Source organism: Salmo salar, chromosome ssa04 (assembly GCF_905237065.1).
Source record: "Salmo salar chromosome ssa04, Ssal_v3.1, whole genome shotgun sequence".
Classification (NCBI taxonomy): domain Eukaryota; kingdom Metazoa; phylum Chordata; class Actinopteri; order Salmoniformes; family Salmonidae; genus Salmo; species Salmo salar.
In genome coordinates, this window is record NC_059445.1 from 23643998 (window position 1) to 23655670 (window position 11673).

The 11673-nt window shown below is 42.9% G+C and overlaps 1 protein-coding gene across 2 annotated transcripts; it reads right to left on the bottom strand.

Annotated features, from left to right (window-relative positions):
* Positions 1–1392: 1392 nt before the first annotated feature.
* cldnd (claudin d) lies at positions 1393–9108 on the bottom strand. Of its 2 annotated transcripts, none has more exons than XM_014195405.2 (5): positions 8820–9108; positions 7739–8280; positions 7070–7177; positions 3980–4117; positions 1393–3808 (listed from the first exon to the last, which is right to left on the bottom strand). In XM_014195405.2, the coding sequence occupies exons 2-5, from the start codon at positions 7995–7997 to the stop codon at positions 3588–3590; spliced, it is 726 nt and encodes a 241-aa protein (XP_014050880.2). In that variant the 5' UTR covers positions 7998–8280; positions 8820–9108; the 3' UTR covers positions 1393–3587. The 2 variants fall into 2 exon arrangements, with proteins under 2 accessions (XP_014050880.2, NP_001158875.1); NM_001165403.1 differs by having other exon boundaries at positions 1394–3808; positions 7712–8280; positions 8820–8834.
* Positions 9109–11673: the final 2565 nt, after the last annotated feature.

Sequence of the window (11673 nt, forward strand, 5' to 3'; positions counted from 1 at the left end):
ATTGCGAATGCTGAAGCGCATAGCGAGTAAAAATCGTCTGTCCTCGGTTGCAACACTCACTACCGAGTTCCAAACTGCCTCTGGAAGCAGCTTCAGCACAATAACTATTCATCGGGAGCTTCCTGATATGGGTTTCAATGGCCGAGCAGCCGCACACAAGCCTAAAATCACTATGTGCAACGCCAAGCGTTGGCTGGAGTGCTGTAAAGCTCGCCGCCATTGGACTCTGGAGCAGTGGAAATGCGTTCTCTGGAGTGATGAATCACGCTTCACCATCTGGCAGTCCGATGGACGAATCTGCAAAGTGCGAACTGTAAAGTTTGGTGGAGGAGGAATAATGGTCTGGGGCTGTTTTTCATGGTTCGGGCTAGGCTCCTTAGTTCCAGTGAAGGTAAATCTTAATGCTACAGCATACAATGATATTCTAGACGATTCTGTGCTTCCAACTTTGTGGCATACATTTGGGGAAGGCCCTTTCCTGTTTCAGCATGACATCGACCCAGTGCACAAAGTGAGGTCCATACAGAAATCGTTTGTCGAAATCGGTGTGGAAGAACTTGACTGGCTTGCACAGAGCCTTACCCTCAACTCCATCAAACACATTTGGAATGAATTGGAACACTGACTGCGAGCCAGGCCTAATTGCCCAATATCAGTGACCGACCTCACAAATGCAGTTGTGGCTGAATGGAAGCAAGTGCCCGTAGAAATGTTCCAACATCTAGTGGAAAGCCTTGCCAGAAGAGTGGAGGCTGTTATAGCAAAGGGGGGACCAACTCCAAATGAATGCCCATGATTTTGGAAGATTTTCAACGAGCAGGTGTCCACATACTGTAGGTCATGTAGTGTATCAACGCAGAATGTCGTCATGCAAAAATCAGCTTTAGTTTGGCATGAAGTTGGATGATTGATAGGTGGTTGTCTTGGTAGGCATCGTCAGAGGTAGTGTCACAGCATCGAGAAGAACCCTGGATGATTAAAGGAGCATAATGGTTCAGAATGGTTGAAAGAGCGTGATGGTTCGGGAGGATGGTTTCTTGGACGTTATGGTATCGGGAGATGAAGACAGTGTTTGGGGTGAGAGTCCTGGTGGTATCTGCTTCTCAGCAAAGTTAATGTATCCTGGAAAAAACAAGAAGAGCAGAGAAGGGAGGAGATGGGTGGTGGAGGGATGCAGAACACTATCAAAGATCACGATAACAAGAACTGGAATGGGTGAGTATATACAGCCATTGATTGGCGAATGGGAGTTGTAAATTGTTTGATTGTCAAGAGGGAAGGAGATGTAAATTGTTTAAGGTGTGGTCTTTCCTCATGTTACACACACACCATTTAATTATTTAAAACACACTCTCACGCACATACAATATTAACACTCAGACCAGACCGGAGGTCAGCAAAGGTTTACTTTATTCTTATGGAAAAAAGTTAAGCAGTGTGCTTTAGGTATAGTGACATATAAAAACACAAAAGCCATAAGGTGTTTCAACACATTTAAACACCCTTCATAAAATGTGTCCAAGTAAACCGTATCTGTTGAGTGCTCATTTACCAAGCGTACTTGGAGTTAGTGCCAGTTGTCTTGTCATTGGTAGTTTCAAGCAGGCTTCAAAACACTGTAGGCTTCAGAAAACCTAAGTATTGTAACTACACTTACTTCAACATAACCAAAAAAATATCATAAACATCAAGAGGAAGATCAAAACACAGGTTAGCTATAGTGGCGTCAAAACAACACAGGACAAAATGTCTTTACATTCAAAAAGTTTAAGTTAACAAATATGGATGACAATGGCAAAGAAGTGGTTACATTCCAATAGGTGACATTCAATCAACATATGACAAAATTAAGCAGGAAATTGTCATCTGCTGAAATAAAATTAAAAAAATTAAATGTAGGCAAATGGGGTCATGTCACTACAACGCGCTATAGATAGCATAATACAAAACCACAACAACAAAAAATGTAGTTTAGGAAAACCCACAAAAAAGGCTAGGATTATCCATCCATGCAGTGATGCAAAAAGCTTTCATTCATAAATGGTAGAGATGGCAACAGAAGCAAAGGCAAAATATGACTCCAACTGTTGTTTACTTGAATAAAAAAAAAAGCATCGCTAAAGATGCACATACAAACAAAAGGTTTCAAGAAAAACATAAAACGCACCTCACCTTCTCATAATCAACCACAGGTTTTGTTTTACCTGATGCCCGTACAGTATGTGCTGCTGGGGACAAATTAATCGCAAAATCAAATCAAATTGACCACTTGTCTCTATGAATCTCTTAGGATACGTTTATACAGGTGATGTCTCGTTTGAGGTTTTATTGGCTAGTGTCAGCTGTCAAACAGTTGTGCTTAAGGTGGAGTGATTGTTTAGGCCACCCTGTGGGGTGTAGTTAAGGTGTTGTGAAGGTTGTCACCCTAAAATCTGTCATTCAGGTATAGTAACGGGGAGGATTGTCATGACGACAACACTTTAAATGCGTAGCTGTTACAGAGTGAATCATTGGGCCACCATGTGCTCTTCATGCCTCGTCCTGGCGAGGCCAAAGTGCGCAGGCTTTTGTCCCAGCCCGGCACAAAATGACTCGAGTTGTGTTCAGTAGGGTGCAACGTTGTGGAGCCTTCAGATACTCTGACATGACGAGTAAGAAATGTCAGCTCTAATTATCACATTTCTATTCGCAATGTTTCAGTACGTTGCACCCCCCGGAACGAGACCCAGATCAGGACCTTTAACAGCTTTGGCGCTGGGCTAAGACAGACGCAAACATACAAAGGCCTTCCAAGAGCAGAGGGGTGTCCAACGAAGCAAGCTAAAACTACTCAGGGTTTTCCAAAATTAACCAGCCATCTTTGTTTTATTACTTCTCGTGAATGCCGTCTTTGGCGTGCTCGTCAACGCACAAGCACTTTCTTCCCACTCCAATCCCCCCCAAAATATTTAGGCCGTTATATACAAAAGTGTTACATTACATTGAAGTTTGAAATGCATTTGGTCATTACTAAATGTGTAAAGAAATACCATTTTTTTTCTTTTTTACACCAACAAAACATTTGATTAAATCATTCGTCTTCCTCAAATGAAAGGGATGACAACGCAATCGTTGATAGAGGGGAATCTGATTCCATTGGTCCTCAACTCAAGGCTCAGTCATTTTATTCAGGGTAAGTGGAGTTAGCTGCAAGTTAGTCTGCCCCGGAGCAGGTTAGTTCTTTAGGGTTCGTTGCCATAGAAATGTACGTATTTGGCTAAAAGGTGAGCCACTTTCGTATGCCGAATTGAACTCGGACTTGACCAAAGTTACCTTGCTAACTACTCAAGTCTGCTTCGTAGGATACCCCTCAGGAGTATAAATCATTGTTGTGTAGACTGCCATTTAGGATTAGTTTAGGGTCACATTCAGTAAAACATGCAGTTTGTAAAAATTTTAGAAACGTAGCCATTTCATAGAAACAATCTCACCTTCTACAAATTGGAGTCTGCATGTGACTGGAAACACTACAACTTCACATTTTCCATTTCAAAACGTTATGCTCTTACTGAAAGCAACCCTGACATATAAAATAAACCCCAGTCTCTTTAGGCCACCCGGTAGGCAGTCATGCGGGTGTAGTTCTGGCGGTGGCTCCGGGCGGCCCACAGGAAGAGGGCGGCCGCCATCATCTGCAGCGGTGAGGAGATGAGGGCCAGGTAGAGGGACCAGCCCAGGGAGCCGTCCACACCTTTGGGAAGCACTGAGACCCTGTGGAGCAGGTCCATGCCAGCCAGGAAGCAGCACACTGTGCCCAGGGAACATAGACCTGGATGGGAAGGACAACAATGAATGTAACTTCATTCAATTGTACATTTGACTTTCATGAATCCCCTAGCTTTCATTAGTACTTTTTACATGTGTTGTTGGGTGTAATTTGTGTGTGTGGTGAGATTAAGGGAGTTGAGAGGCATTGTGATTATCCATGTAGTTCTCAAACCTGCCAACAGGTGGAGCACTCCTACACCCAGGGTGGGGGTGATGCTGCGGCAGAGGCAGGCGCACACACCGATGAGCCCACTGAGGAACACCAAAGCTAGGGACACCAGAGGCAGCAGGAACTGGCACCTCCACAGGTCTGCTCAGACACCGAGAGAAACCAATTTAGAAATGTCAGAAAAGTGCAGTACAAATAAAGTTATTTTTATAGTTTCGTAGACAGATAAACAATATCTGAAGAAAGAGCTTTGTAATGCCAAACCAATGTTTATTACGAATGCGTGGCTGTGTGTCTGTTTGCTTGAGAGAGAAAGGGAAAGAGATCACATGCCTGTCAGTAACAATAACAAACCACCAAATTTCCAACTCATTTCTATGAAACACTTAGTTTGAACCAAGGTTATTATAGTAAATGAAAACAAACTAAAACTAATCTGGAAACTGAAATAAAATAATTAACAAACCTGTTTGAAAAACTAAAATTATACGACTCCAAAAAGAACACAAAAAAAGATCAGTGTTTTTTTCTCTCTAAATTTTAGGAAAATAAATCTAACAGGGTTTTCAAGCTTCTGAATCTGGTGGGTCACAGATTGGGTTTGAGTGGTAAGGTTCAAGCAACCGACTGTAGACGAAAGTCGAGGAGTGAAGTCAGAGGTGCAACTGCAGAACAGGGGATACAAATCAAAGTGATCTTTGAGACCTCTCTAACCAATTCATTGTACAAGTTAGGCCTATGTTTTCTGCTGTTGAGTGTGTGATATGGGGGTTTAGAAAGTTCATTTCAACATTTATAAAGAGAAAAAAAAAAGATAAACAATCGCAGCTATGTTACATTTACATTTTTTCATTTTAGTCATTTAGCAGACGCTCTTATCCAGAGCGACTTACAGTAGTGAATACATACATTTCATGCATTTTTTTGTATTTTTTTTTGTACTGGCCCCCCGTGGGAATCGAACCCACAACCCTGGCGTTGCACACACCATGCTGGCGTTGCAAACACCATGCTCTACCAACTGAGCCACAGGGAAGGCTGTTGACACTGCCATCATGTTGATCTGAGCCTTGCTGTTTGAAAACCACTAATGTCACAGATGCACCTCCCCAGACTTCACTCATCGAACAGTCGGCTTTGTTAGCCTTACTACTCGATCACATCCAACGAAAGGAGCGTGATGCAAGACTTCGCTCTAACACAAAGTAGCTGTGCATGTATACGGGTGCACTTCACGCTTCTACAACGTGGTAGCTACGGGACTAAAACAGCTGAGAAGTTTAGCCTCGCTCTTTAATGCTGCTGGTTGTTGAGGAAATTGACCCACTACTACTGTTAACTTCGTGCATCTATGTCATCTCGTTGAGTCTACCTTTAAACCTAACCTATGACCTGACCCATCACCTGATGCATTTCCTAGCCTCCCACACATAGTCTACTTTCTGTCCCTAAAACTAAAACGGATTCTAAATAATATAAAAACGAAAAATACATGTTTTATAAAACTTAAACTAAATAAAAGTAGTGAACGTTGTTTGAACTACAGTATGTTTATACATTGTGTGTATGTGCAGTGCCTTAGGAAAACATTCAGACCCCTTGGCTATTTTCCACTTTGTTAGGTTACAGCCTTATTCTAATTTTGGCTAATTAATGAAAAATAAAAAACAGAAATATCACATTTAAATACGTATTCAGACCCTTTACTCAGTACTTGTTGAAGCACCTTTGGCAGCCTTGAGTCTTCTTGGGTATGACGCTACAAGCTTGGCACATGTGTATTTGGGGAGTTTCTCCCGCTCTTCTCTGCAGATCCTTTTAAGCTCTGTCAGGTTGGATGGGGAGCGTTGCTGCAGGTCTCTCCAGAGATGTTCGATCAGACTCAAGTCCAGGCTCTGGCTGGGCCAATCAAGGAAATTCAGAGACTTGTTCTGAAGCCACTGCTGCGTTTTCTTGGCTGTGTGCTTAGGGTCGTTGTCCTGCTGGAAGGTGAACCTTCGCCTCAGTCTGAGGCCCTGAGCGCTCTGGAGCAGGTTTTCAATCAAGGATCTCTCTGTACCTTGCTCCGTTCAGCTTTCCCTCAATCCTGACTAGTCTCCCAGTCCCTGCCGCTGAAAAATACCCTCACAGCATGATGCCGACACCACCATGCTTCACCGTAGGGATGGTGCCAGGTTTCCTCCAGACGTGACACTTGGCATTCAGGCCAAAGAGTAAAATCTTGGTTTCATCACACCAGAGAATCTTTTTTTTCATGGTCTGAGAGCCTTTAGGTGCCTTTTGGCAAACTCCAAGTGGGCCGTCATGTGTCTTTTATTGAGGAGTGGCTTCCGTCTGGCCACTCTACCATAAAGGCCTGATTGGTGGAGTGCTGCAGAGATGGTTGTCCTGCTGGAAGGTTCTCCCATCTCCACAGAGGAACTCTAGAGCTCTGTCAGAGTAACCATAAGGTCCCACCTCCCTGACCAAGGCCCTTCTCCCCCGATTGCTCAGTTTGGCCGGGCTGCCAGCTCTAGGAAGAGTCTTGGTCGTTCCAAACTTAATCCATTTAAGAAAGGCCACTGTGTTCTTGGGGACCTTCAATGCTGCAGAAATCGTTTTGGTACCCTTCCCTAGATCTGTGCCTCGACACAATCCTGTCTCGGAGCTCTATGGACAATTCCTTTGACCTCATGGCTTGGTTTTTGCTCTGACATGCACTGTCAGCTGTGGGACCTTATATAGACAGGTGTGTGCCTTTCCAAATCATGTCTAATCAATTAAATTTCCCACAGGTGGACTCCAATCAAGTTGTAGAAACATCAAGGATGATCAATGGAAACAGCATGCACCTGAGCTCAATATCGAGTCTAGTAGCAAAGGGTCTGAATACTTATGTAAATATGGTATTTCATTTTTTAGCAAAAAAATTCTAAATACCTGTTTTCGCTGTGTCATTATGGGTTATTCTGTATAGATCGCTGAGGATTATTATTATTATTTTTAATCCATTTTAGAATAAGGCTGTAACGTGACAAAATTTAGAAAAAGTCAAGGGGTCTGAATACTTTCCAAAGGCACTGTATGTGTGTGTGGCTGCAAGGCAAGACTCACATGTCCGAAGCAGGTCTTCCCCAGTGTTGTGATTCCCTGGTTCTTTGTACTTGGGTACAAACTGTTGAGGCAGAGTGAAGCTCACACACTGTGTTACCATTTTAGGATCTGAAAATACAAGAGAAGAGACAGAGAGTTAGGCCGGGATTCAATCGGATGTGGGTTGTCGACATTGCAGCTTTTAAAGGCAATGTTCACACGTTTGCATTCACGGTTAAACGCTGCAGATGTCCGCTCAATCAGAAATTACCTTTAAAAAGCTGCATTGTCGACAACCTGCGATCATATTGAACCCCAGGCTCATTGGAAGTAAGCACCAAATATATATACAATTATCAAACCCAGTGTTGCTCCTGTGTGGGTATCAGAAAAAAGGAGGCCTTTATTTTATAATACAATATTAGCATGGTGTTTAACACTGATTGGCACAGCTATGTGTAACTGGTCCACCTGTGTATCCAGCGCACCCTTTCTGTACCAACACCTGCAATGAACGCTGTAATAAATATAATATATTTATATATAATCATAATAATATATAGTAATATAATAAATGCCATTTAGCAGACGCTTTTAACCAATGTGACTTAGTCATGTGTTCAGTGACCCCGCTCCTCCACTCTAGTGTGTGTAGGTTCTTACCAGGCTCTTTGAACCAGTATGACTTGCCTGGCACCTGCACACACCTCCACCACAGCCCCAGTGTGCCGTTGAGGCGGAACAGCGTGTCGCTGTAGGTCTTTTCATCAAACTCCCCGTTGATGAAGTCCTCACGGAGCTCCGAAGCATTGCTGGCCTCATGGTTGCCGGGCGGACTTCGGTACTGGTACCAGTGCTGTGTTCCCACAGCAATGGAGAGATAGACAGTGGCCAGCAGACTCAGAACAGAGCCAATGACCAGGGCCGTAGCGTAGCGGTTATCCACCATGTTTTCAATTCAAGAGTGTCTGTTTGTGGGTGAATATTACTTCCCTCTTACTGCATTTGTTAGTGTGTCTACTCGTGAAGTCGAAAAGTAGGGGATAAGGGCCCTATAAGAGGTCAGCTAGTCAATGAGCACTTGACAGCTTTGCAGTAATGTCCTTAACATTGACAGTGCAGTTCCTGAGCATGATGGTTGTTTCAGAGCTTCCCAGCCTGTCGTCTTTTGTGCCTTCCTTGTAGTCCAGGTCCTCACAACCCCACCATCACCAAGTAGGCCAACTTCACAGCTTTGAAGGAGAACAAATCAGAAGAAAATGTATTGCAAACTGTCATTCAACAAAATTTTAATTCAGATCTTCGACTTGCACATTTTGGCTCTGATAGCAAGATCCTGTAACGTTAGTTAACTAACAAGCAGCAAAGTTACCGGTATAAACACAAATTAAACGGAGTTAGCTAGCTGTCAGTATCTTGTTAAGGCGAATGCAAATAAGCATATGGTAATAATGATTAAGTAATGACATTTATCTGCCTAGCTTACTAAACAGAACGCTATTTCCCTGCTATGAGGAAAGTATCAAAGTGGCAAGAATTTCACCTATTGCCTTTTATCTACCGACTGCCATCAAAGGCTAATAACGCTAGCTAGCTAACGTGAACTGGTGCAAAACCGCCACGACAGTGGCATGTTTCTTGAAGAAATATATATATGTTGTGAATGAACAAAACCAACATGCATTTAAATAATTGACCAATGTAATGGCTATCAGATTAATTTAAACGATACTAACGTTTAAAGCAAATACTAAATAGCTATTCAACTCACTCAATAGCGTTCCTTTTCCGGATGATTTAAGGCTTTCACTAGTTACCACAATCACAAAGTCCAAAATATGCAAAACAATTCATGAAAACAAAAATGTGCTTTTTGGTCTTAATTTAAGGTTAGGTATAAGGTTGGCAGTGTGGTTAAGGTTAGGTTTAAAATCCGATTTTATGAATATTGTAGAAATAGAGGGGTTTATGACTTTGTGGCTGTGGTAAGTATTGAGGGGTGTGGGTTCTTTTGTCAAAGCAGCATCATCAGACAGCGTCTTGTGTACCACTACCATGTGGGCTTTGTAGTTTTTGGCTACACGTTCGCCGTTCTATACAGTGACGTAGTTCTATGAATGCCTACACATTCGCTGTTCAATACACTGGTTACATTCCAAACGCTTAAAAGACATACCCTCAGCCTTCAAATCAAGTGGACACCTCTGATGACTTATCATGACGTCTGACGAGTTTACACTTGCAGTGCGAGGGAGGAAGGAATGAATTTTAAATGGACCGCCCTTGCCCTGCAATTCCTCACTCGTTCATCCCGCAACGATTGTGTTTTCAGCCACCGGTAGCTTGTAGGTGCTTTACATGAGCTACAGTCAATTATGATTGCATGTCTACTTATATTAACTATATAATTATTATTATAAACTGGGTGGTTCGAGTCCTGAATGCTGATTGGCTGACAGCCGTGGTATATCAGACCGTATACCACGGGTATGACAAGGCATGTATTTTTACTGCTGTAATTACGTTGGTAACCAGTTTATAATAGCAATAAGGCACCTCGGAGGTTTGTGGTATATGGCCAATACTCCGCTTTGCGGCGTGCAAAAGAATAGCCCTTAGCCATGGTATATTAGCCATATACCACACCCCCTCGTGTCGTATTTCTTAATTATATGCCTACTGTATGATAGCTAGCAAATTAATTAGTTAACTAACGTTAGTCTGCCTGGCTTTTTGTAGGCACTAACTCAGCCATGGTTTGATGGGCAAAGCCTATATGGAAATTAATGCAGTTTTATAATAAACACCGAAATAAGGCCTGTGTTAAACACAGGTATAGGTTATCTTATACTTTTGTTTTATGATGTAATTATTCATCAGCTAATGTCAATTTTGAATTTTTAAGCATTTATGTAATCAGAAAAAGCACATAAAGGCTTCATTATTCATTAAGGTCCTGTTAACTGACGGACATTATCTCATAGAACAAAACGTATAAGATCTCCTAAACCTGTGTTAACTAACCTCAGACCTTATTTTCTGCATTTATCCCAAAACCCTATTCTTTCCCCATAGGGATGGCTGAACAAACCGTAACTCATTTCTATTTTTTAGGACTACAAACGGGCAAGCACTATAGCTGTCAGTTAATAACATATGTATTTGTTATTTCCTGTTCCTAACATCTCGATATCACTCTCTAGTAGTTTCATGCTGTTAGTCCACAATACGATTCTGACAACATTCTTCAAAACAAGACCGTTTCTAAGGAGGGGAAGCTGAAGAGGACACCGACCTAGAGTTGCCTTTCTCCTCCTATTGTGACACAAACTCGTAGCGTGCGCAGAGTCCGGACCCGCAGCCGCACTTCTTGACTCTGAAGTGCCAAACACGTCAACTTGTCGGACAAAGAAATCTGTCCCCCTAGAGTCGATGTCTGCACCCCGCTGAAATCGAATTAGCATAATAAATGAATGCTCATCAAAATCCATCAGTTTAAGCTAGATATGTTTTTTGCATGGGCTGTGTCTCAATATACCGCATCCGCCGATGTCAGCCTTCTGCATCTGCGGTGGAAGGTGGACCAGGAGACATCACGGAAATTGGTCTTCTCATGAAAACGTCTGTAGCGTCCGAAGGGTTGGGCCTATAAAAAAAAATGGCCTACAAATTATGGTAAAATGAGATTGATGAACACGATGGTGTTCTCCGTTTTGCTAACAACCCCCACAAGTGTCACGGGACTCGTCTGAAGTAACACAAATATGACCCCACCAAAGGGGAGACTCTCACAAACACGTGCTGTACATGTTGGTTGTTTTGCTCTAGGATGCCCACAAGCCTCACAAGACTTGTCTGAAGGTAGCCCTGTACCAGTTAAAAAAAATGAATGGAAGTATACACTCAGTGGCCAGTTTATACGGTACACCTTCACGTTCACAAAAATGGATCACTCCTACAGACAGTGAGTCACATGGCCGTGGCTTGCTGTATAAAGCAGGCAGACAGGCATTGAGACATTCAGTTACTGTTTGATTGAGCGTTAGAATGGGCAAAACGAGTGACCTAAGTGACTTTGAGCGTGGTATGATCGTCGGTGCCAGGCCCGCCAGATCTAGCATCTCAGAAATGGCCAACCTCCTGGGCTTTTCACATACGACAGTGTCCAGGGTTTACAGAGAGTGGTGCGACAAACAAAAAACATCCAGTCAGCGGCAGTCCTGTGGGCAAAAACAGCTCGTTGATGAGAGACGTTGAATGAGAATGGCAAGAATTATGCAAGCTAACAGGCAGATAAATAACGGCGCATTACTACAGTGGTATGGAGAACGGCATCTTGGAACGCACAACTCGTCAATCCTTGTCATGTATGGGATATTACAGCAGACGACCACAACTGTTTCCACTCCTATCAGCTAAAAACAAAAGGCGGCTCCAGTGGGCAAGCGATCACCAGCACTGGACAATTGAGGAGGGGAAAACATGACACCAAGTTCAATTTACTTGAGTGGCTTGCGCAGTCCCCAGTCTTTTGGATGAGATAGAACGGGCTGTTTGCAGCATCAATGTACTGCCGTCCAATCTGCATCAACTGCATGATACCATGGACCAACATCGCTGTGGAA